General features: G+C 36.4%; 1 protein-coding gene across 38 annotated transcripts in view; it reads left to right on the forward strand.

Moving 5' to 3' along the window:
* DTNA (dystrobrevin alpha) overlaps positions 1 to 27,418 on the forward strand; it is a 490,634-nt gene that overhangs the window by 377,401 nt on the left and 85,815 nt on the right. For 16 of the 38 annotated variants that reach the window (XM_043976702.1, XM_043976699.1, XM_043976700.1 and 13 more), the window contains 6 exons: positions 4,183 to 4,288; positions 9,431 to 9,597; positions 13,201 to 13,325; positions 17,054 to 17,062; positions 19,642 to 19,725; positions 21,465 to 21,554. In XM_043976702.1, the coding sequence (XP_043832637.1) occupies positions 4,183 to 4,288; positions 9,431 to 9,597; positions 13,201 to 13,325; positions 17,054 to 17,062; positions 19,642 to 19,725; positions 21,465 to 21,554 (581 nt within the window). The other 22 variants (XM_043976713.1, XM_043976733.1, XM_043976717.1 and 19 more) reach the window with 5 other exon arrangements.

Here is a 27,418-nt window from a genome sequence, read left to right on the forward strand (position 1 = left end):
AGGAGAAATTGGAGGCAAAAGGAGAGAGGGAAGAATTTCTGTCCCTGGAGCCTGCACAGAGCTGGGCTGGACCCACCAATCTTTAGGTAAATTGTTTTGTTTGGTTTTTAAGTTCAAAATCTTTTGAATAAATGATTTTTTTAAAAAATCAAATAAATAAAATGAACTTATGTATCTTGGAATAGGTAATGGTTTCATTTTCAAAGTTGGTATGTGTGTGAGTCATTTCTCACCTTAACTCAAGTTGACTTTTAGAAATGATGTACAAGTATCCAAGAGAATTTTTGTATTGGATGTGTTGCTCCAAAAGCAATCTTAAAATTAAAAAATCTCTTAATAGAGTAGGAAGAAGTTCATGGGAAGGATTCAGGGAAAAAATGAAACTACCTAACCTTGTCTTTGCTTCATTTATGCATCTAAAAGAGAGTTTTTTAGAGTTCTGGAGTTTCTATTTCATGACCTTTCACACCCTCAAAACTGTCAGGGACAATCAGGTTGTGTCCCACTTGCATCTTAACTATACTAAGTATACATGTATACTTAATAGTATCCATTAAATTGACAGGTGGAGCTTGACTAAAATCACATGGGGGGAAGGGAGAATATGGGAGAGAAGGAAAACAAATGTTTGTTAATTGAAAAAAATTTGAAAAAAGAGTCATAGGAATTCAGTGACTTATCAAGCATTGCCTAAATATTTATGGCATGTTAATGATCATATAAATACATAACTATAAGTACTTATTCTTAACAGAATAAAACATTTTTAACTTGTGAATTTTTCTTCTTTAGGTGTTTTAATTATAATTTTCAGGAAAAAAGTAGAATATGTGTGTGTGTGTGTGTATGTGTGTACACACACACACACACACATATGCATATATATGGTGCACATTGGCAGGTAGAACTACCACAAATGTAAATGTTATCGAGGGTTAAAATTAATTAAGTTAATTTTGAAGAAACTTGTTATAAAAACAATTGAAGATAATTACATTAATGCTTACCTATATTTAAATAGATTGAATGACTGAACTCAAAAAATATAGATCACTAGATAGATAGGGATGAATGTTGTTCATTCAAACTACTCACTACTTGAGTAAGCTATAAACTTATTTTGACTTTTATATTTGTATCCTAAATGTCTGACACAGGGTCTGGCCCATAGCAGAAATCTATAAATGCTTAATTGTGTGATTGAAATGAGAGATGACTATAAAGTAATGGGATGGATTTTCTTGTGTGAATTATAAACTCTCTGAAAACAATCCCTAAAAGAGAGGTTCAAGAATTCTTGGGAGCAGCTTCATTAGAGTGAATACACAGCCTACCACAGTAGCTCCTTTGAGAGAGAATCTTGAAATGAGATAAATAAAATCCTAAAAGTATATCATGGGTTCATTATTTTATAGAATCTTCTATACCAATTTTTTAATTTAAGTGACATAGATAATCCTAATAACTGTATATTTGGCAAACTATTAAAAATTTTTGGGGATGTTTCCCCCCTTGAAAAAAAAAGGCAGCTAGGTGGCGCAGTGCATAAAGTACCAGCCCTGGATTCAGGAGGACCTGAGTTCAAATCCGGCCTCGGACACTTGACACTTACTAGCTGTGTGACCCTGGGCAAGTCACTTAACCCTCATTGCCCCGCAAAAAGAAAACAAAACAAAAACAACAAAAAAAGTATATCATGGGGCAGCTAGGTGACGCAGTAGATAAAGCACCAGCCCTGGATTCAGTAGTACTTGAGTTCAAATCCAGCCTCAGACACTTGACACTTACTACCTGTGTGACCCTGGGCAAGTCACTTAACTCCCATTGCCCTGAAAAAAATTAAAAAAGAAATTAAAAAAAAAAGAAAAGTATATCATTATTCAGGTTTCAAAGAAAATACTGGCTTAACATACTTTCTGTTATTCATAACATCTCAATAGCATGGACTAACATAATGACATTGTCTAGAAGTCAAAATCAATAATAATCAAAATAAACATTGTATAGGGAACATAGACAGCTAGATGACACAGTGGTTTGAGTGCTGGGCCCGGAGTCAGGAAGACTCAACCTCCTGAGTTCAAATCTGTCCTCAAGCACTTATTAGCTGTGTGATGCTGGGCAAGTCATAAAACCCTGTTTGTCTGTTTCTTCATCTGTAAACATGAGCTGGAAAAGGAAATAGCATACCACTCCAGTATCTTTGCCAAGAAAACCTCAGAATGTTGGTTGTTTTTGTTTATCATTCATTCTCAAAGAGTATCATGACATCAGGAAGTGATATCATGACTTGAAATGAATTGAGTTTAAATGAGCAACCATTGTGCAAAACCTGTCTCCTCTAGAACTATCTGTGTACGATGGCTATATATACATCAGGATGACAGGAGATGGGCATAGATATAATTGGAGATGGGCCCAGATGCAGAGGGAGATGTTTTTTTTTTTTTAAGCTAAGGTGTTTCCCAGATCTCAGTTTGCCTGAGGCAACACCCATTCAGTGATTAAGGCTAGGTGAGAACTGAAGCAAAGGATGGCCTCCCTTACCTAGTCAAAACAAATAAAGGAAGGAAGAGATGGAGGGAGGAAGGGAAGCAGGCAGAAAGGAAGGAAGGAAGGAAGGAAGTCTGGGAAGGGAAGGCCAAATGGGTTTAGGAAAAGTCAAACACAATTGAATCAACTGAACAACAACAAAAATAAAAAACATAACCTTTGCCCCTGGGACTCCTCCTCCTGCGTCATCCAGCATCAGATAAAAGCTCTCCCCAACCCCACCAAATCCCATAAAGTGCTGTATTCATACCTACTTTATATTCTTTTTTTTTCTTTTTTTGGTGAGGCAATTGGGGTTAAATGATTTGTCCAGGGTCACACAGCCAGCAAGTGTCAAATGTCTGGGGCCAGATTTGAACTCAGATCCTCCTGAATCCAGGACCAGTGCTCTATCCACTGTGCCAGCTAGCTGCCCCCTATATTCTTAACATATATATATTTTACTGCATTTCTTTGTGTATGTGTCATCTCCCCCTACTATACTAAGCACCATGAAGCCAGGCATTTTGTCTAATCTAAATTTTGTATTTCTCACATTCCCTAGCATAGTTCTCTAGACAAGTAAGTGTTTAATAAAGTTGTAGAGGGAAATATTATGGTTATTGCATAAACATCATATGAAATTCAATTTTTCAGGAAATATTAGGAAATCACATCCTCTAAAAGTATTGTATTTATGCTTTCCTAAGATAATACCGGGGACAAAGGATGAATTGAGCAGAGATAAGAGAAAAACCATGAAAAAGTTAGAATCAATGTAAGCTTCAACATCAAGGCTTCTTAACTTGGCATTCATGAACTTATGTTGTTGTTGCTGACACTGCTGCTGCTGTTTTTAAATATTGCAATTACTATATTTCAATACAATTAGTTTCCCTTGTAATTTTATGCATTTAAAAACATTCTTCTGAGAAGGGGGTCCATAGGCCTCACCAGACCACCCCAGAAGCTCATGACACACAAAGGGTTAAGAAGCCCGCTCTGAGAGGATGAAGGCTGTATCTTTTTTTTTTCAGGGCAATGAGGGTCAAGTGACTTGCTCAGGGTCACACAGCTAGTAAATGTCAAGTGTCTGAATCCAGATTTGAACTAAGGTCCTCCTGAATCCAGGGCCAGTGCTTTATCCACTGTACCACCTAGCTGCTTCCTGAAGGCTGTATCTTATGTCTCCTTAAATGATTGTGTAACAATCATCTTAGCTGTTCATAGGCAAATAGTAAATTAATGCTGTTTCATTGCACTCTTTCAGATCACGAGGATGCACTAGAGTTGACCTATAGATTTAAAGGACTGAGAAGGGAATTTCAGGGTGGATACTCAAACATCACATTTGGAAATGGGCCTTTTTTTTCTCCTCCATTAGAATATGAGATTCTTGTTAGCAGAATCAGTTTTTACATTTTCTTCATATTCCTAGCCACTTAGCAGAGGGCACATAGTAACTAATTAATAAGAGTTTGTTGATTGGTACATTTTTTCCATTTTTTCATTTTGAGTTAAGTTTAGCTATTTTAATAAGGCATTTTATTTTTATAGGGAAAGCATAATTGAGTGAAAAAGCATGCTAATTGCTCTCTTTTAGTTATATTAAGATTTCCTCATTCTTAACTTTATTTCTTTTTCATACAGAAAAAAGTCACTTTGAATGCTTTCTTGGACACACTCATGTCTGATCCCCCACCTCAGTGTCTGGTCTGGTTACCACTTCTTCATAGACTGGCAAATGTAGAAAATGGTAAGTGCTGACTCCTGGGCCAGTTTAGTTTAGAGGGATAAGACCATAAAATCTGTGTTCCGTGCATCATGTCTATGGATAGGAAACTGGTATTTTGAGACATAGCTGGGTTTGAGGTTGTTTTTTTTTTTTTTGAGACTTTTGTTGATTCTCAGTCTTGACATGTTTTGTTATAATTGGTTATACTATATTTATATCATATCTACAATATGAGGAAAGTTTTTTATAAACCTTGAAGAAATATAAATCTTCATCATTGTTATTATTATTTCTCTTGATAGATTTGTGATGCTATTGGTGAGGGTACAACCACTATTCCTTCCCTGCAGTTTTTCTCCATATTTTTCTAATAATTCTCCATAAAGAATCTATCCAACATACTGGTGGCATGGTTCTTTTAATATCTCATAGATATATTTGGGCCTACCATCTGTACTCTTATTCTTGCTTGTTTAACCAATCCACTGCTTCCAATGAAACTTGCCCTTAATTATATCTCTTAAAGTACTTCTTGCATGAAAATCATTATTGGTAATATGCCCCAAACTACTCATATCCAGCATGTGTCTTCCCATTGTCCTTTAGGATTCTTTACATTTTCAGTGTTCTGAAATTGTCATGTTCCATGTTCACATCCATATAGAATTTCTGAGATAATATTGCTATTAAAAAGATGGAGTTTTGTGATCTTTGAAAGTACCATACTGTTTCTTAAATGTGACTTAGTTGGAGCTTCTTTAAATAATTCTGTGCCCTACTCATTGTCCAAAATGCATATAATGACCCGTGAAAGATACATTATTATTATTCTCCCTGAAGAATGCAAAAAAAAGCCAAATATGTTAACTATACTTTTATCTGTTAGCTATCACATAATTGTGTTACACAAAGATTATGTTAAAATTGTGGGATCATAGATTGAGGTCACAACATGTGTTGTTACTTTGGTGATATAATTTGTGAGGCTCGCTCTCATGAAGGTATTTGTTTCTTCCTCAATGTTCGGCCCACAATTTAGGTAAGTGGTCACTAGGTGGATGGTCATGGCTTGGCTATGGATTTATGTCTCAAACAGCTTGGCCACCCACAGGTGAGATTAACTGAAAGAGAGCGATTAGCATGCTTTTGCATGCTTTCCCTATAAAAATAAAATGCCTTATTAAAATAGCTAAGCATCAACATTAGCTACTAATATAATAATCATATTTAGGAATGAAAATTCAAAGCAGATTTAAAGAAATATAAATCCCTGGGTATAATTAATTCTATCACTCACTAATCTTTAACTGTTCTTAATACTCTAATTTTTCTTTAAGCTTAAATAAAAACAGTTCATACTGAACAATTTGTTAATAGTAGTAACATTCCCAAGTCATGTACATGGTTTGGGTAAGCTTTCACATCAAAAGCCCTTGCAGACAGCTTTCCTCATATGCCCACAAAGTTTCCCAGGCAGTCAGTAGTGGGGATGTGCTGATAGATATTTAACAATAGATGCTCTGAAAGTGCATGACACACTTTTAAGTTTAATCTGCATTAGTAACATTTTCACTATCACTTCCTTGATACAGTCAACAAAAGAATGTTTTGTAGCATTTGCTTATTTACAAGTTATGGATGCTCACCCTGAAAATTTAACAATCATCTAGCCTGTATAAACTGCCCCCAGCACCCCTAGATGAGTTGATCTATTCACTGCAATTGCTTATAGAACTTATTAAAGGAATGACTTTTCCCTGCTTTCCTTGCTTAAGTGGAATTAACTCACCCTGAACTGTTGTTGCTTTTAGTCATCATATTCTCAAGTTAAATAAGTTTAAAGGCTTAAGGCAATTTGACATAAAACATTTTTTCTTGCTTATTTATACCTGAGAAGCAAGAAAGTAGAAGTCCTTATATGGTATGTGTACACATAAGCATTAACCCTCTAAATTGCTCATTTTCAGTTAATAAGAAAGGTAATTTTTCCTTCCTTTTTTTGAAAATAATGCCTTTCGGGGCAGCTAGATGGTGCAGTGGATAAAGCACCGGCCCTGGATTCAGGAGGACCTGAGTTCTAATTCGGCCTCAGACACTTAACACTTACTAGCTGTGTGACCCTGGGCAAATCACTTAACCCTCATTGCCCTGCAAAAACAAAACAAAACAAAGAAAGCAAAAAAAAAAAGGCAAAAGAAAATAATGCCTTTATCACTTCTCATTTGGTATTGATTCGTGATTCATATATATGCTTACATTTACTTATTAAACATTTCCTGCAGCTAGCTGCAATACATTTATAGCCCAGACATTTATAGATTGTCTTTTTGATAAAGACTGCTTTCTGAAAGAGATTGGAGTTGGAAAATACAGACTTCTAAAAACATGCTTATTGAATACATCAGGATTTTGTAACAGATGTTTTAAAAGGTTTCTCTGTAGGCAATAGGTATACTTAGACTGGTACAGCTTTAAAAACTTACCTTTAAATTCATTATAGGTATTTTCCCCATATACATTTGTTCTCTTTGTACATTACTTCCTGAGCAGATCAAATGCCAGCATATTAACAGTTATCACCTATAAGCAGATGTTTTCTAGATCTGGAGTTCCTGATTCCTCATATTTTCAGGCCCTAGCAAAACAGAGGGAGTAGTGTATGCCTGGGAGGATACCAGAGTGGTTGCTTATATCTCTACTGCATTTTGTTATTTGTATTTTTTATACTTTTTTAAATTAAGTTTTTTTATATGTTCTGTTTCTTACATTTTCATAATTATCTGAAGAGTCCCCTTCTCCTTCCACAGAGCCATCCCATATAACAAATATTATTTTTTAGAAAGGGAGAAAAGTCATTTCAAATGATCAACACATTAAAACAATCTGAAGATATGTGCAATGTCTAACAAGTATGGACTTCCCACCTCCCCAAAGGGGTGGCTTTGGTGTGTTCTCTTGTATCTCTTCTTTTAAGTCCTACTTGATCATTATAATTTTCTTACATTCATTTTTGATTTTTGATATGTTGTTGTTCTTTCCATTTATGCTGTTTTAGTTATTTTATATATTGTTTCTTGACTGCTTCCTTTATTTTCCATCAGTTCATGTAGATCTTTCCAAGCTTCTCTGTATTTATTACACACATATTTTCTTATAGCAAAGTTATATTCTATTATATTCATGTACCACAATTTGTGGTACTGTCATCTAGTTGGTGACATCTATTTTGTTTCCAATTCTTAGCTGTAAGAAAAAGTGCTGCTATAAATATTTTGGTGTATTTGATGACTTTATTTTTATCAATGGCTTTCTTGGGGTATGATACTAGTATTGAAGTCTATAGTTCAAAGAATATGGACATTTTAGTCACTTTATTTGTATAATTCCAAATTGCTCTCCAAAATAATTGTACCAATACACAACTCTACCAACAATGCATTAGTGCATTTACACAACCAACACTGTCTATTGCCAGTTTTTTGTCATTTTTGCCAGTTATCAAGTGTGAAGCAAAACTTCAGAGTTCTTTTGATTTGCATTTCTCTTATGATTAGTGGTCTGAATCATTCTTTCATGTGGTTGTAAATACTTTGAGGCTCTTTTGGGAATTATTTGTTCAAATTTTTTCATCATTTATCCATTGGGAAATAGCTGTTATATCATTTGCACTTTATAATTTGTGCTTCTTTTCCTGACCACTCTGTTAAAGAGTAATTTCCTCAAATGCAAAGGCCATGCTTTCTACCATTTAGGGAGCAATTCAATATATTCCCAGTACATGAGAATATTTAATGATTTTAAATTAATTATTGACCCCCAAATACCATCACCTAACACTACCTCATTTGAAATGGACATTTCCTGTTGCCAAAGTAAGATATATTTCTTGATTTCGTTCAGTTCGATTTATTTTTTAAAAAACTTTAAGCATCTCCATGGAGGCCATCCAGCTATGACTGGAAAGGAAAAATCCACAGGTCTCTTTATTGACTATCCTATCCAAAATCATGATTCTCAATAGACAAAAACAACTGCTTCACTTTTAGAACAATAATTCATCTCTTCTCTTATTCTCTCTGCTTTTTTCCTCTTGCCATTAGAATCTGTGGCACTGGTAAATAGTTTTACACTAGAAACATATCATTTTATTAGTATAAATGACATTAAATAAGGTGAATTTCCATGTGTTTTACCAGTGGGCCCTAAAGAAAGTCATAGAGCCTTTCTATCTAACTTGCAGCTTAAACCCTCTTTGTTCTGTCTCCCCTGTTAAAGTATGAACTCCTAGAGAGGAGAGACAGTCTTGCTTTTCTATTTATATACTCAGAATTTTGCACAGTATATTGCACTAGTTAGTGCTTTTTTTCTTCCTTTCCCTTCCTCCTTTCATCCCTTCCTCCCTTCATCTCTTCTTCATTTCCCTACCTTCCTTCCTCTCTTCTTTCCTCCCCTTCCTTTCCATCCCTCCTTCCTTTCCTTTCTTTTCCTTTCCATTACTTCCTTCCTTTCTTCCTACCATCTTTCCCCTTTAGTCTTCTATTTTCTCTGGCTCATTCCTTTCTTTGTCTATTACATCTGTTTCTCATTTATCTCTTTTCTTTCTACTTTACCTCTCTCTACATGGCCGCTCTCTCTCTGTCTCTGTCTCTCTCTGTCTCTCTCTGTCTCTCTCTCTCTCTCTCTCTCTCTCTCTCTCTCTCTCTCTCTCTCTCTCACTTCTCTCTAATCTTTGTCCCTCTCCTTGTGTACAAGTTCCTAACTGCTATTTCCTGTTTCCTGCACTCTCTAAGAGTTCAGTTGTTTCTATTAATTGTGTTTCTGAGGTCTTCGGAGAGCTGTGTAAATCTCTTAGAGATAGAAAGCTGTCTTTGGTGGAGTAAAACTAGCCTGGATCATTTATATTCTTGTGGTGTGACATGGAAGAGGAGAAGAACTGGCATTCCAGAGGTTTTCTGTTGGTTTGTTTGTTTGTTTGTTTTCAAAAGAAATACCCTCACCTCTGTTTCCCTTCTACCCTGTTTAAAAGGAGTACCTCAAGTAATGCTATAATAGAATGACTAAAATTTAGGGTTGGCAGTGAAAGAATTCAGTGCCTTTTAAGAGTTTTATCTTTAACATTATTCATTTTGATTTTCTTTTTATTTTAATTCATCTTCCCCTCAGTCTTCCACCCTGTTGAGTGTTCCTATTGCCATAGTGAGAGCATGATGGGATTTCGCTATCGATGCCAGCAGTGTCACAATTACCAGCTCTGTCAGGACTGCTTCTGGAGGGGACATGCCAGTGGTTCCCATAGCAACCAGCACCAAATGAAAGAGTACACGTCATGGGTAAGGCAAGGTTCAGGCATCGGTTACTGTAGAAGGTTTGAAACTCCCCCGAATGAGAAGGAGCATCAAAAATGGTGTTAACATTGAGGGTCAGACTTACTTTTTGTTTCAGGGGGTGATATTTGGTGTGCTTCCTCCTTCTCATTGGGGGTAAGTAGAGATCCTTTCCTGACTCTACTATGGGGTTTTGAGAGATGATAAATAGAAAGTTTTGAACCGTTTTGCTCCTTGGAATCTACATGTGAATTTCCATCATTTTCATGCTGTGCTAGATGCCAACAGAGCAGCAGGAGACACTTGGAGAAAAATTTTATTTTCATGGGACATTGAGGGTATTTAAATTTGATTCTGTTTTAGATTTCTACTGGACTTATATAAAATGACTGTTAGTTTCTTTTTTAATTCTCTTATCTACAGTAATTGTAACATGAAGAAAAATGGTATGGATATCTGGGTTGAATGTTTTCAGCATTCATTTTAATCCCTTTATTCTTCTGGGCTTTTTATTATGTATATGTGAGTAACTAATCTTTTAGTGTCGAATCAAGCAAACCAGTTAGCCAAAATTATGAGAAAAAATGTTTCCCATAAGCTAGGTGCCTAGCTTATATCCTTGTCACAGGAAGCAGGTGACAGTGAGTCTGTGAGAAAAATGGCATTATCTTGGTTTCTCACTCAAGCGATTTGCCGTCTGCTACTGTATCTTATCATCCCTAACAGTTACATTCAAAAAGCAGGTATAATGAGGATGCTCCATTGTCTCCATCTTCCATTAGATCATTACTCTATGGATCTTTTTTGGGGAAGGCAGTCCTCTCAACTCCTAAAGTCACACTACTCCTGACATGAGAAAAATGCATGCCACTTGCAACCCAGCCTTTCCAAAGCTAAACAAACTTCAGTTTAAATTATGATGACTCAGAGATAAATGAATTGCTCCTAAAGAAGAAAACCCATTGGAAATTTGTTCAGAATATGAAACCTAAATTACAATGTGCTTACTTATTAGAAAAAAAAGGGGATATGTTTAACATTAGGTCACTCACTGTTTACCACTGACCAGCTCCCAAGTTTGCATTTTAGTGATTCTCTGGGGTATGGCAGAGTACTGCTCTCAGTGTTTCTTGTTGGCTTTGGAGCACCACAAAAACGATGAGTAGACTCTACCCAAATTTTTTGGATGTGGTTGTTTTTCACATACAATGGGAGGAAAAGTTTTCCATTGAATTCAATTTATCAAATATTTATTAAGAAGCTATTATCATGGGGCAGCTAGGCAGTGCAGTGGATAAAGCACCAGCCTTGGATTCAGGAGGACCTGACTTCAAATCCAGCATCAGACACTTGACACTTACTAGCTGTGTGATCCTGGGCAAGTCACTTAACCCTCATTGCCCTGCCCCCCCAAAAAAAAAACTATTGAGGAAGATCAAAGGGATATAATATGTACCAAGGCAAGTGTGATTAATGGCAAAATAAATAAACAAACAAACAAACAAATAAATAAATAAATAAGGGAAAAGGAGAGATTGACACAAAGTACTCTAAGAAAATTTGAGTAGAAAGAGATTACTTTTTCCTAGGGGATCTAAGAAAGTTTAATGAAGGAAGCAGCGTTAAAGGAAATGACTTTCAATAGACAGATATGTGAAGGAGGAAGTTTTAGGTTTGGGCATTTCATCTATTTTTTAATACATGACCACTTTCATATTTTGTATATTCAATATCCTGGAGGTTTTGTTGTATTGGAAAAAGAATTATTTACATAATTTACATAATTTCGATAACCATATTCCCGTTTTGCTTGTCATTTAAAATTGATTTTTGAATTTTTTAATTCTGAAATGTTTTCGATGATAAAGTTACACTGGATGGCCCTGCCTTTAGAGACCATGGTCAGACTACACAGGAAGAAAATTAGAATCAATTGCCTCTGGATTTAAAGAACATATTTTATACTTTTTGGATAATGGAAGGGGCAGTGACAATGGGGAAGGGGCAAAAGGACTATGAGAAGACATCCCAGGAAACTCTTTGTAGTATATATGTTTAAAATAGCTTTTTATAAAGTTAGTTCTACATTTAAGTGATTGAACTAGAAACTGTGTGGTTGACAAACATGAATGAGCAAGAAGCTTATAAAAGAGAGATTAAATGTACAAAATGAATTTTATACAGAATTGAGTTTTAAGTGGATAGGAGATATTTGAAATGCTAAGAGATTTTGAAGGTGTGTGAAATTACTTCTATTGTAAAGGTCAAAGAAGGATTTATGGAGGAAGATCTACCTGAACTGAGCTTGAATAATGGAAAAGAAGCAGATGATGAGGGAGCAAAAGAAGGCAAGGACACAGTTCTGGCAAAGAAGACAGCATGACCAAAGGCTCAGGGCCAGGAAAGGGTAGGAGAAGTTCAAGGCTGGTCATGTTGGGCTGAAATATAAGATACTACAGGCAAAGGGGGCAGCTAGGTGGCACAGTGGATAAAGCACTGACCCTGGATTCAGGAGGACCTGAGTTCAAATCTAGCCTCAGACACTTGACACTAGCTGTGTGACCCTGGGCAAGTCACTTAACCCTCATTGCACCACAAAAAAAAAAAAAAGATTCTACAGGCAAGTAGACTGTGAAAGGGCAAGAAGGGAGATTGTAAGTGACTGATTTCTAGACTAAGGATGTTGGACTTTATTTGCTATGTAATAGAGAGCAGTAGAAGAGTTTTGGTCATAGGAATAATGTGATCCAGGTTATACATCAAGGGAATTTGGCCAGTTTGCTTTGAGATACAGTTAAAACTCTAGCATCCTAAATGATACACACTGCTTCTTCAATATCATGTTTCAGGAAGTATTTAATGACATTTAATCATTTCTTCCTTTACCCCTTTCGTCTCTAAGTAAGTAGAGCACTTTTGTTATTGTTCTCTGATAAGTAGTGCAGCCTGGTCAGTAAAGGGTTACAATGGAGGAGGAGGAGGAGGAGGAGAAATTTTCAGTTTGGGTGTGACTGTATAAAGGAAGACAGGAGGTACAGTAGTAAATGGTTTCTTGCAGAAAAGTCCAATTCAGGTTAAGGTTTTCTGATAGCATATTGGTAGATTATTGGTTACAGGTGTAGTGGATTGAGAACTGGTTTCAGAGTCAAAAAGATATGAGTTCAAGTTCTGTCTTTGTCATATACTGGCTGTGAGTCCCTGAATAAGTCATTTAACTTCTCAGTGACCCCAAGTAAACTTTTAAGACTCTAAGTTGCAGAATGGGTCACAATCTTCATTGGTAGATGGAACCCCCTCATTGGAGATTCCTATTACCAGGCCTAGTCCAGCCCACACACCTGTCCTCATTCCTGTAGATTTCCTTGGAGAGATATTTCATGTGTGATATCAAAATTATTCCTCTTGGGGCAACTAGGTGGCACAGTGGATAAAGCACTGGCCCTGGATTCAGGAGGACCTGAGTTCAGATCTGGTCTCAGACATTTGACACTGACTAGCTGTGTGACCCTGGGCAAATCACTTAACCCCAATTGCCTCACCAAAAAAAACAAAAACAAAATTATTCCTCTTGCCTATCTACATTACCTGTGTCTTGCTTGTCCCTCCTAGAAGTCACCTGCTAAGAAGTTAACAAATGCACTAAGCAAGTCTCTGAGTTGTGCTTCCAGTCGTGAACCATTGCACCCCATGTTTCCGGATCAGCCTGAAAAACCACTAAACCTGGCTCATATCGTGTAAGTACATGCAGGCCACGGGGCAGTTGATTGTGTGCTTGGATTCTTGACCATTATGTCATGTACTTAAATTGGTTTTAAGAGAAGTGCATAGGCATTTACTGGAATTCAGATTTCAAGTCAAAAAAATGTTCAAAGAAAAGCCATTTTTAAAATGCCACAGCAAGGAGAACTTTCCTTTTTCTCTTGACTGAACAGACGATTAATTGTAAAAAGCTGGTTCAACCATCCTAAAGACAGAAGGCTTCTGGAAATTGATGTTAAAGGAGACTTCTGATATTGAGAAAATGATGCCATTTGATATTTTAACATGTAAATGCTAGTAGAATTTACAGCAGCTAATAATAAGGAGGAAATGGATTCATTTGTTTATTTGGAGTTTTTTTTGGTATTAAGTAAATATACCTCCTAGATGCTGCAAAGTCAGAAAATGATCTATTCCTCCTCCAACCTTCCTGTCATTTCTCTCAATAGCCACAAGTTAAATGTAGTGGTATTGCATAAGGGATAGAGGCCTGTCCTTGGATTCAGGAAGGCTTCAATCTATACTGACAATAATATATAGTAACTGTGTGACCCAGAGTAAATGATTTAACTTTTCAGGTCCCCAAACAACTCTCCAAAACTGCTGTATAAATTAGCCTGAGAGACTATATTAGCAGAGGGAGTTTCTACACCAGGAACTCCACACTCCAAAAAAGAATTAACTCGGGCAGCTAGGTGGCGCAGTGGATAGAGCACTGACCCTGGAGTCAGGAGTACCTGGGTTCAAATCCGGCCTCAGACACTTAACACTTACTAGCTGTGTGACCCTGGGCAAGTCACTTAACCCCAATTGCCTCACAAAAAAAAAAAAAAGAAAAGGAAAAAAAAAAAAGAATTAACTCTAATCTGAAAGTTATTGTACCCCTGGCTACATAACTGACCCCAAGAGAGGACATAATGAAAGTCAGCTAAGGATCCTCATTCTTTCTGTCTTGTGCCTGTGCACAAGTGGATGGCTATATTTCTGCTACAGGGGCTTACTATTTCCTACATTAAAATCTTCCCCATGTCCCTGAAACCTTTTGCCTGGGTACAGCTGCCCTGCCTTATTAAACAAGATTATGTCCTTCTCTGAAAGCCTCGTAATTGGTAATTCACTATCCCTAAAATACCATCTCATTTCAGAGCTGACAAGTGTCAAATGATTGATGATATTTTCATGAGCAAACTCAAAAACTGGGCTATAGAGCTCCCATTCAAAGCTAGCTACGAATTTCAGTCTCATCCAACTCTTTATGACCCCGTTTGGGGTTTTCTTGGCAGAAATACTGGAGTGGTTTTCCATTTCCTTCTTCAGCTCATTTTATACATAAGGAAACTGAGGCAAACAGGGTTAAAGTGATTTGCCCAGGGTCACTCAGCTAGTGTCTGAGGCTAGATTTGAACTCCGGAACATGAGACTTTCTGACTTATGGCCCAGAGCTCTATACACTGCGTCACCTAGCTAGCTACATTAACAATTGACAATATGCAAACCAAAAAAAAAAAAAAAATGTCTGGCAGTCAGTCAAAAAGATGATGCTATGGGCTCTTTCAAAAAATGAACAAACAAAAATAACTTTCTTCCTCCAAAAGTTTTCTTATTTGCTCTGCTCACCTGTCCAAAATAGCACACAAATGTTTAGGGCAGTATTCTGGTTGTAAGCAGTTTATAATTTCCCCTAAGATTTGAGTTAAGTATATTTAGAAAGAGATTTAGTCAGTAGTTTACATTACTAGCATGCTAGTAGTTATTTAGATACCAGTAATTATTAGGCATCTGAGAGGCTGATTCATTTAATATCCTTAAAATCCTATACTATGGAATATGGTTCTCTTCCCTTTGTCTTATTTCAAATTTGTAGATGACCCCCAAGGGCTGATTGTAGGCCCATGTTGAGTAGTTTTCTCTCTGCTCGGGAAAAACATGCATGTTGATTCCCAGCTCTAAACTCCCAGAAGTCCCAAGGTTATTTAAAAAACCCTACTCTCCTCACCTGGACCCTATCTAATTAATGAAAATCAGTAAGCTACTAGAGAATGACCAGAAACGTAATGGAAGTGGTGGCCCTGTGCTAACTGAGCTCTACTCCAGAATCCTCCAGACATCAGTTCCTTGAAGAGTAACATGCGTCTCCTGTAGAAGTTAACATATTTTAGCAGTCCAGTACCTCATTCAGTTCTGCTAGGCACAATGAAGATAGATAGGAAATGGATAAGCAGGTTCTTGCTCTATCAGCTTTGCATTAGAACTGAATTACTGCCATATTCTAAAAATCATTTGAAGTGAGTAGCTATAAGGAAGACGCTATCTATTTCCCAGTGTAATCCATCCTCCTAGTGAATCCATGTCAGAGTATGGAATATTATTTGGCGATTTATAATAAAACATCTATTAAATCGCAGGGAAACCATGGCCAACTACATTAGTTATTCATATTGACTGAGGAAAACCATATGTGTCCATTGATAACATAGTTGTCAGGGCAGTATTTTTTCTTGTATTTATTTTAAAGTAATATAAATTAAGAAACATCATGAAAAATATGTCCATTATTACAGGAATTTAATGATTACTTTAAAGGCTTACAGGGTTTTTCAGTTAGTATGGAACCCTTTTTCTATTTTACACATCTGTATATTTCTTCCCTCAAATACCATCACATTGACCTGATAAACCATCTTAATTTTTTTGTTGCTCTCATGCATGACTTTCTATTTTAAAGTGTATCTTTTTAACTTTATCAAACTATCACAGACATATAATAGCCATCTCCTATAATTATTTATCAATCCATTTATTCTCTTGGTTGAGCATGTATGTAGAGCTAGTCAATATTTACATTTATTATGGAAGTACATTTTTAGGCAAAAATAAATATAGAAATGCAATTCTCAATTATTTATATAATGTATATAGACAAATACATGCATTTATCTCATCTACTTCACCGATTGCATACATTTCTAAAAGCAATAAAATCTAATCCTGCTCCATCTTATAACATTCAGAATATTGTGAAACCTGGGAACTTAGAAATAGGTTTCAGACATTATCCATTCACTTTGCCTTTTCTTTATAATAATGATTTATGACTTGGGAATAGAATTTGGTACTAGTCTTCTTCCAGATCCATTATCATATCTTTAAAAATAGAAAATGACTGGGAGAAACAGATGTAAATGTCATCTATGGATGTAGTTTAGGCTTGATCAATATTTAGTAAATTGGTTGGATAGACTTTTATAACTTCCTAAAAATCTTAATGTCAACTCTTTTAATTTGAATCTTGACAAATGAATGTGACACTGTAGCTCCCTAGCAATTTGACATTTTTATAACTGTATATTAAATACAAGTAAAGAAACAATATCTTCAGAACATAATAGAAAAATAATATTTAAACAGAAAACATGATTTTTAAATAAGAGAATTATTGGGTTTTTTCAAGGGAACAGGTAACAGATAAGTCACATGGGAAAAAAAATCATTCCTCTTTTTTTTTCCTTCCTTCCCTCTCCTCCTTTCAAGCACAGGGCATTTGATGGTCTACCCACTTACCATTTATCTACCCTCACTTAGCAATATTTAGTCTTTAAGAGCCAAACAGCAAAAGAGTTATGATTTTTGTCTAGCTGCTATATTGTTTTTAAATGTCACCATAATTAATGTTCTCTATTCTATTTTATTTTTGCTGCCAAAGAGATACTTGGTAAGTACTTTGTTAGAATCCAGCATACTTTTTTTAAGAAGACTTAAAATTATAAATATAAATAGCTATGACACATGCATTTATGAAATGAAATATTGGCTTTGTAGGAATCCTAACCTATAATTTCTACATCCATAAATAAATCACTGCAGTGTGTTAGCACAGACTTCAGGTGGTTGATCCCATCTTTTGACATTGCTTCTCTGGGCATCATGAGATTGGTTTAAAATCCTCGTTGTATAGTTACCTTACTCAGTAGAATGATTGATCTTTTGGTTAATAAGAAAGGACTATCTTACTTTAAAAGGTAGTGTGGTGTCATGCAAAGAAAGCAGGGTATCTAGCCAGGTCCTCCAACACTTAGTACCCATGTGACTTTAATCAAATTACTTAACCTCCCTCAGTGCCCTCCTATATGAAATGTCTAGTTTGGGCTGGATCATCTCCAAGGTTGACATGCCATTCAGGGAAAGGGATGAACAGTATTTGATACTGTGCCCAGTTATCCTACTTTGATACTTATAATGAGATTTTCTTACTTCTATACAATGAAAGAAGGCATTAGAGTTCCACTTTATAAATTGTTACTTGCCCATGGAAAAACAAAGATGTATACTGCACAATTAATCAGTTAATTAATAAGCTTCTATTTTCTACCCTGTCAGGCAATATGCTGGGTGCTGGGCATACAAAGACAAAAATGAAACAATCCCTGTTTTCAATGAGTTGACATTTCTTTGGAGAAAATGGGCATGTTTCTGTATACGTACACATTTACATACACACACATACACATGTATATGTATGTATATATATATGCATATGTATACATGCACAAGATAAAAACAGGGCAATTACATACAAGATTACTAAGGAGGGAGAGCAGTACCAAGTAGAAAGAATATATGAATTCACACATTTTCATTTTTCCTAGGGATGCTATTCTTCCAAATTTAGACTTTTTTTTCCATTTTTTAGAAGGCTACAGAAGATGAAAATATTTCTTTGGTTCTGTTCATCTAATTTTTAACTTGGCTTTTGACAGTTCACAGTGGAAATTTTCGTAATTCACTGCAACAGTCTTTATTGGTTGCCTTTAAATGTAAAGGATGATGTTGGATGCTGAAGGGGAGAAAGCAATGAGAAAGACACAGCTTTTCCCCTCAGGGTGTTCACAATCTACTATGAGTTTATAAAAAAATTAATACAAACCAGAGTGTAGAAGTGGAAGTGAAATACTGAGAGGATGGAAATTTATAGATCGATTATCTTCTTCTAGCTTATAGATCTTATCTCCCCTTTGTAGATCCCACATTAGAAATTATTTTAAACATGGCTAGCTAGTGTTGCTCACTTTTGACAACATCCCAAAAATAAAACAAAATGATAATTTTCACAACTTTACATTGTAAACAAATGAAATAAAGGCTGATTTTCATCTGATTTAGAGCTTGAAAGACTACCTTAGTCATATGGTCCAATCTCCTCATTTTTTATAGATGCGGACACTGAGTCTCAGAAACATCAAACAACTTGCCCAAGTTCATATATGTCATTAAAAGCAGAATTGAGATCCAAACCCAAATCTTCTGACCCTAAAGTCTACTATACCAACTTCCCTCAAAATCCTTAAGACTCTCAAGCTCTTTGAATTGAATTTTGCACTTTGGTGCAAATTGGGAAGAAGTAGTATTTGCTTGCATTTATGTTGATAGCATACACATAATATACATATATGTATACATATGCACACATATATGTATACATATGCACACATATATGTATGTACCTATATATACATGCATCCACATTCCTTCATTGTAATAAATGAGATCAGCCTTGTGCCAGTAGGGCAAATTCTTATCACAAAAGGAACAGAAAGCATGGACAGAAATAATGCTTTCCTAACTTAAAAATTAGAAGACTGACTTGCCATGACTTGCCCCAGGTCACGCAGGCAGTAAGTAACAGAGATGAGGCTCAATCCTTTGGTTCCAAATCCAGCATTCTTTCCATAACAAGACATTTCCTGGGGCAGCTAGGTGGCGCAGTGGATAGAGCACCGGCCCTGGATTCAGGAGGACCTGAGTTCAAATCCAGCCTCAGACACTTTACACACTTACTAGCTGTGTGACCCTGGGCAAGTCACTTAACCCCGATTGCCTTACCAAAAAAAAAAAAAAGACATTTCCTGCTTTAGAGCCTGGACAGGAATATGTTAATGAAGCTTGCCCAGTTCTCTTAGGCCATGTTTCTCTTTTTTAGGTGGAGAAAGATCATAACCATCTTTAAGTTAGCCAAACCCTCTCTTTCAGTAGCCATGATCATGGATAGTTATGTATCAGTATTTTCTCCTTCACTGGGAGAAGTTAGAGAAATGCAGTATACAAAGCTTTAGGAGGCAAAGGTAAGGATAGCATAAAGATGAAGGAGCTCTTTCATTTTTCTCCTACAGTCTAATTTGGGATGTTGCATTCACAGGAGAATACTAACCTCTTTCACATAAAAGTACTACAGAAGTCAATTGGTAAAAGGGTAAAAGGGGCTGGATATTTTATTAAGACTTTTCTTTATTGTAGGCCTCCCAGACCTGTAACCAGCATGAATGACACACTCTTCTCCCACTCTGTTCCCTCCTCAGGAAGTCCTTTCATAACCAGAAGGTAAGTTGAAATGCTATTACAAAATGTCACCTCATTGCTACATGAGTCTTTGGTCTTTGGAGGGGAAAATGTTCTACTTTGAGCCATTTAGTGTAAATCCTGGTTGAAAGCTAATTTGGAAATATAACTGGTCTTAGTTTCATTCATTATACTCTTAAGGAAGGCAGTTGACTCACTGAATTAATATTATTTCTAGATGCCTGAGCACATTCTACCCACAATAAGGAAGTGGATTTGTTCAAATCCCACTGCTAATATACACATTTCTGTCAGAGAGAATGTAAAGTGAAAATCCCAGTTAAATCGAACTTTCTGATGTCTGACCTACAGTTCAGGAAGTTCATAATATCCAAAGAATTGCACTGTTTTGGGGAGATACCTTGATTTGTTGTGCATGGTCCAAAAAAATCTCATCACCAATAGCATCAGCCGAAAACAACATCCTTCTTGGCAAATGTTGCTATATTCGGAGCAAGGAGTTGAATCAGTAGCTGGGAGATGTGGTTTCCATGGCAGTTTATTGTGTAAAAACAAAATTGTGTAGAAGTTTGTTTCATTTTTCATGTGCTAACTTACTCATGATCCAAGGGCAGGAATAATTAATACCTTTGAGTTAGTTAGTTTTGATCAACAAAAATATCGAATAGACCAAGTTATGGTGTGAAGATTTATTGTTTTAAGTACAAAGAGCACAGTCTAATAGGAAAGCAAAAACGACAAAGAAAATAGAAGCAGGGAATTGCCCACACAATCTCAAATAACCCTAAAAAAGGTTACAATGCTCACACATACTGCAGAACAATCACAAACCTTTTCACTAAGAACTAAGCTTGTTTCTGACTTTAATCTAGTGTTTCAGTATTTACTAATGAGGGCTTGAAGATGGAGAAACATACTACTTGCTACTATTCTTCTTGCTGATCCTTACAGTGCATTCCTGTCCTCACGCATACATCAGCAGTGACCAGAGATAAAGACATCCCTTATGCATGTAATTAAAGGACTAAAGAGAATATGGTGGTGTTTCAGCGATATAAATGAAGAATCATAACATGGGAATGTTACAGGAAATAGATACTAACTTATTCAAAAGAATAACAAAATATTCCACTTCACTGTTACCCAAGAACCACCAGCCAATTAAATTGCTCCTTTGAAAATGAAGTTCCAAATTGTCAGATCCACTCACAGGACAGAGCAGAGACTTATTTTTTTGTTTTTTTTTTTGTTTGTTTTTCATTAAAGTCTGGGAAGAATCCAATTAATCAAAAATATATTAGGGTCTTCATTTGACTTTTGCTGTACTTTCTCTAGGAAGCAGTGCAAATGCTCAACAAGAGGCTGACTCCATCCTTATTTCAGGTCATTTTATATCATTTCAGCTTGGACGGTGCTTATGGTGGATGCTTCTAGATGGATAACATGACTTCCTCCACCCTAAAATATTCCTAGGATACTCTGAGCTGCTCTGGTTCCTCCAGGGTACCTGGTGCCCAATAATTCAAAATGGTGGCAATTGTTCTAATTTGTTTCCTTTTTCAGGTTCTTTGGAATGTTTCCTTAGAACCCCAGAGTTGTTGTTTTAAATGATTATACCACATCCTTGGTTTGCCTCTAGTGTCTATTGCCAAGGGTCCTGTCTAATAAAGCTGTATCCACTGAATGTCTTTCTGCTCTGACTGGGGCTGGGCTGTGTCCGTGGACAATTTTAATGAGGTCTCATTGTTTGAATTATTCAGGTTACTTGAGGGTATGAGTGCAGCCAGTCCTGTGGCTGATGAGCATTCTCTCATAAAGCTGTATGTAAATCAGCTTCACAACAACTCACGGTCAGTATGTACGCACTAAATCTCTAACTGCTGTAGTTCAGTAGCTAAACTATCATTAGTCATTCTACTCAATTACTAAAAATGCTTTGTCAGGATGCCTTAATGGGGATAGAGGACTTCTGTGGTTTTAATGAAATTATCATTAAATATCCAACCAATCCTGAACTATCAGAAGACTTGACCCTTCTTTCCTCCTTTAACTCAGTATTTCATGATTTCATACCTTCTTTCTAGATTCCCTTTTTGGTACCAAGCCTCTGGTTTGATACAACTTGCTTGATATGACCATCAGGGTTTCTTGGTAAACACAGATGGTGGTTTCTAAGATATCCTAAGTTGAAGAGGTACTATGAATGTTCATTTTAAGCAACAAACGCCTTCAAGTAGCCTAAGCCTTTTTTTGATGGGAATAGCTATAATGGATAATATAATGGAAATAATCTATAATTGATAGATAGATGATAGATAGATAGGGAGGGAGAGAGAGAGACACACACAGAGAGACAGAAACACAGAGAGAGAGAGAGAGAGAGAGAGAGAGAGAGAGAGAGAGAGAGAGAGAGAGAGAGAGAGAGAGAGAGAGAGAAATGACATAGATATATATTTTTGTTTTGCTTTTAACTGAGGTGATTTCAGAGGCTGGGCAGAGATGAAAAGGGGTCATCAGACCCAGGTCCATGCCAAGATGTATTTAATGTTGATTACTGTATGACTTCAGTTATTAGTGTGAGGGTAACTCAGTTCATGCCCCCCATTATCTTTTCTTCATCATTCATCACAGAGAATATGGGTACAAACACCCAACACCTTACTCATCCATTCAGACTAGTGAGTTATCAGGCTTCTGAAATTCATTCAGTTTGAAAGATACTGTTACAAACATCTTTGGGGCTTTCTTCCCCCACTCTTTGATTCTTTTAGATGATATGTGGCCTAACAATTCAAGAAGATTCTTGACCAGTGGGTTTGCAAAGGGCATTCAGAAGGGGAACTTAATTTGATATACATCCTTTTCCTCTGCATCCATTGCCTTTACCTGCACTTTTCAGGCTGGTATCTCTTTAACAAGTAGCATTGAAAATAAAGCAGAGTGAATGAAAAAGAGAAATCTTCACCCAAGAATTTCTTGCTAGAGGCTTCTTAGCAGCTAATGACCTGGGGTTCTTTGCAACTACAGTTTGATCTTCAAAAGGCATTAGACCATTTTGATTTTTCCAGTTTCCTAGCAATTTCCCTTACACAAATTTAGAAGCATATAGTTCTTATCTCCATCACTACTCCCTTACAATCCTTTTCAAACCATTTATTTTGACAATTTATCCATACCTAAAAGACAGGAAGTGATCCTCAAGGTCTTACTCACTCTTGGCTTTCTGTATGTTTGCTCTAGTTAAGAAAGGCGAGTTAGGAGCTGTTAATGAAGTCTAAGTCTTTCAGTTTGATCCTTACCTGGGACATTTGGCTCTACTCTTTTCCAAGGCCACTGCACACAAACTGTAGTCAGTTGTTTTGTAAATGTATGGCCTCGTGCAAGAATGTATATAAATCAACAGAAAGCTTTGAGTCTTGCCTCGATATATTCCCTGTGGATAGTGAGTCAGTAAAATTACCTTTGAGTACAATAGGCACCATATTGTTATAGGATGAAATGATCATGGATTTATAACTAAAAAGGCCTTAGAAGACATTAAGTCCAAATAGCCTCATCTTAAAGATCAGGAAACTGAGGCACAAAGGATGACCTGCCCAGGGTTATAGAATAAGCATTTAAAGCAGTATTTGAGCCGAGGTCTTCCTGGCTCCAAGTTCAGTGCTGTAATCACTACATCACGTTACTGGATTCTCATCATTATCATCATTGTGGCTGAGTCTGTTCCACAGTGCCCATTCTCCCCTTCCCCCAACCTCCCCTCCCCCCCATTGCCCCTAAGCACCTTAGAGTATCTTTCCTCATGTCACACCACTTTCTTATTCCATTGTCTTGACCTTTTTGAGAATATGAAAGGTATAGTGTTGGCACGGGTTGAAGCCAATTCCTATTCACCCTTCCAATTCTTTGGAGTTAAAGCATCCTCAGTTATCTTCAGCTTTCCATCTTGGCCAAATGTAAAGAATGCCCTTAGATGCTGATTTTTTGTTTTACCTTCAATGTGAAATGCTTCACTTACAGGCTCTATTTGTGTTACTCTACCATGCTTGTTACTAAGCAAGAGGTTACTTTTGCAGTTACTCACTGAAACCAGGCCTTACTACTCTGCCAACTAAACATTAAATGTCTTATGATTCATAAAATTTGAATATGATTAACATACTAAGGACTCTCAGCTCTGGCACCTCCAAATCCTGTTAGTGAGTCAGATATTTTTACTCCAACAACAGTGCATCTGTCTTTGTAGTACAAACAAGGACCTTGTGTGTAGTTACATATCACTTACCCAGAAGGACTTCCCTAAATCTGATGTCCTATTGAGATAGCTATTCACTTATCTAAGCATCTGCATTTTACATGAGAATTCTCCTTTGTCATAACATGGGCCTTCTGTCTTCATTGTGCAAAATTGGTAGCCATTCATTCCCATTAAGGGGCAGCTAGGTGGTGCAGGGGATAAAGAACTGGGTCTGAAGTCAGCAAAGACTCATCTTCCTGAGTTCAAATCAGACACTTACTAGCTGTGTGACTTAACCGTTTTTGCCTTGAGGGGTTTCCTTATCTGCAAGATGAACTGGAGAAGGAAATGGCAAACTACTCCAGTATCTTGCCAAGAAAACCCCAAATGGGGTCACGAAGTTAGACACAACTGGAAAAACAACAAAAAACATGCCCATTAAAATCTCAAGTCACCTGTATTTCATGTGAGATCCTATAAAATCAGCTTTTCCCCCTAAAATTATGCTTTTTCCTCCTGAATAATTTCTTCAAGTTAAAAATCTGTGCCTTTCAGGGAAAAAAAGATACGATTTTGAATCAACATCTAAAATCAATTTAAAATTTTCCCACTATTATATTTACTTTATACACTGTCTTGAGAATATAGTATAAAGTTTCTGAGTTAAAACAATCACTGCAGGCAAATTTTATTGTGAGATGCCCCAGAGCAATGTGAATATGTTAGAATTTTAACTTAATGGAGAGAAATCATCTTTTAACTCCAACTATTGCCTGTATTAAAATTTTATCACATATTTAAAACCACAAGTCCCCTATCTTCCTTGCTTAACTAACATCCTTTTCTTAGCTTCAGACGCTTTAGTTGTGAGCCAGACCTTTCATGTGAAGGGGAAATCAGATGGTGCAGTGGATAGAATACCAGGCCTGGACTCAAGAAGATTCATCTTCCTGAATACAAGATACCATTAGTGTTAGGCTGAATTAATTTGAGTTGGTTTCCTAGTGTTAACTCTAACAATATTTAATACATGATGATTTGTTTGTGGAAGGCATTTTAAAATTTAAAACCCAAAGGACTGAAGACAGAAAAAAAGTAGAAGGGGCGAGCAAAACCCTTAAGAAGAAGCACTGTTAGAAGGCAACCTTTTTTTTCAATAAAGTTTCTTCTCTGCAGATAAAATGCCTTGGTATGTTATCATATTGCAGTCTTCATTTTATTTAAATTAGTTTGATAATATCGGGGTCTAAGTACACATGGCATGTTTTGTACCTGAATAAGCACAAATTTTATTCTTCTCTGAAAGTTACTTAAGTAAGCCAACTTTACCTGCCCACTCTTTGCTGATACTCAGTGATGTTCTATCAGTTAGACTCATCATGTGTTTAATAATTAATGAAAAATTCAGCCCCTAATTATCTTCAAGCACAGTTTTTCAATCATCATCCCACTCATCATCCCACACTGCGTTATGTACTTTGCTTTTAGATAGCTACTCCCCTCAGATACAGCAATCTGGGCTTTTTATAAAATGTCCAATAAATAACATTCTCTTCAAGTGGAAGATTTTAAAACAAATGTTCTGCATGTAAGCAAAAAGGTCAGGATGTATGTGTGTGTGTGTTTGAGCTGTTGTCCCTTTGACTTTCCAAAGGAGTCCTCCACAATAGTCAAAAAATGACGAATAGCAATTGTCATCTTTCACAGCTTGGTGGAGTTGGGGAGGGGAATATTAGGGAAATACATAGACTATTGATATTTCTGTTATTTTAGAGCTCAGTACTGCTAATATTTGAAGATACTTCCATTATGCAATCTGCCTCTACTCTTCTTAATTGCACAATATACATGTATATAAAAATCTTCCATGATAAACCTGATGGGGATGGATTGTGAATGACCCTTAACTTAATGATGAAAATAGTTATATGGAAGAATGCACTGAGGGCAAAGAAAGGGCCTTTATAAAGAATATGATTAAGTGCCAGGGTAATACAGTGGAAACTTAGGCAGAAAACCAGATTTTTCCATTGGAGAACTTGAGTTCAAATCACAGCTCTGCTACCACCTGTGTGACTTTGGACAAGTTATTTCAACTCTCTGGGTTTTGGTTTACTCATCTGTAAAATGTAGGGGGTGGTCTCCTTGGTCTCCAAGGTCCTTTGTGGCTCTAGATCCATGACCTTATCATCCCTCATTGCTTGATTACAATAAGGAAAGGAGAAAAGGGAGATAAAATAATGATTACAAGTAATCTTTCAGTAGGGACTCATTAAAGCAACTAGACAACATGTTCAGGTTTACTCCAAGTTTGGGAGGGTAGAAGAAATAATGTGTGTTGACTTGATGGACAGAGACAAAGAGAACAAAGAGCAGAGAGGAAGAAAAAAATTTGAAAGCTAGAGGCAGAGCAATTGGGAAGCCATTAAAGTCTTCACTATACACTAGTATGTACTGAATCACTACTTTATTAAAGAGAAACTGGGTTTTGAGAATACTTTTTTTTTTAATTTTTTTAATTTTTATTTTTTAGTGAGGCAATTGGGGTTAAGTGACTTGCCCAGGGTCACACAGCTAGTAAGTGTTAAGTGTCTGAGGCCGGATTTGAACTCAGGTCCTCCTGACTCCAGGGCCGGTGCTCTATCCACTGCGCCACCTAGCTGCCCCTTGAGAATACTTTGACACTTTCATCCCAATTCCAGTACTAAACAAACTGCAAAACATTTGACATGTCATTTAACTGCTTTGTAAACCTGCCCGTATATAAAATGAAGATCCTGATCCTTTATATTCCTCCACTTGAATGTGATGAGAATGATATTTTATGAGGTGCATAATAATCCTTTGATTCCATAATAACATAAGTCAAGAACAAAGCGTTTGCTTTCTTTTTACATACTAATTAGAAATGTCAGAGTAGATCCTACCAGGAATCACACTGTATGGACAGGTTTTAAGGAACTAAATTATAAGTGAAAGCTATTGCTCAGTTGATACTCAAAGATTTTAATCTATCTCAATTTGAAAGTGTTCCTTTTTTATAAACTGGTTTTTTTTTGGACCTATATGTATTCCTCCCCTATCCATATGTATATACACAAATTATATACATGTACACATATATGGGGAGAGATACACACATACATACATACATATACATGCATAAAAATGCCTTCAGCATAACTTTTCACAAGATGGTAGGAACTTCTCTATCAATGTTTGTAAAGTGTTTATTAATGGAGCTGTGTTCAATTCAACATAGGCAGTACCCAATTTACAAATAACTTGTATACATTAATTCATTCAACAAATATTTGTGCTGTCACTAAATGTCATGGATGATTCAAATATACACAAAATATAGGCCTTGCTTTCAAGTAGCTTATAATACATTAGAAGATCTAAGACATGCACATGACTAAAAATAATAAAATGTGATAAGTTTTGTGGGAGAGGTAGAAATAGAATGCTATAGGA

This window comes from Dromiciops gliroides, chromosome 1 (assembly GCF_019393635.1).
Source record: "Dromiciops gliroides isolate mDroGli1 chromosome 1, mDroGli1.pri, whole genome shotgun sequence".
Lineage (NCBI taxonomy): Eukaryota > Metazoa > Chordata > Mammalia > Microbiotheria > Microbiotheriidae > Dromiciops > Dromiciops gliroides.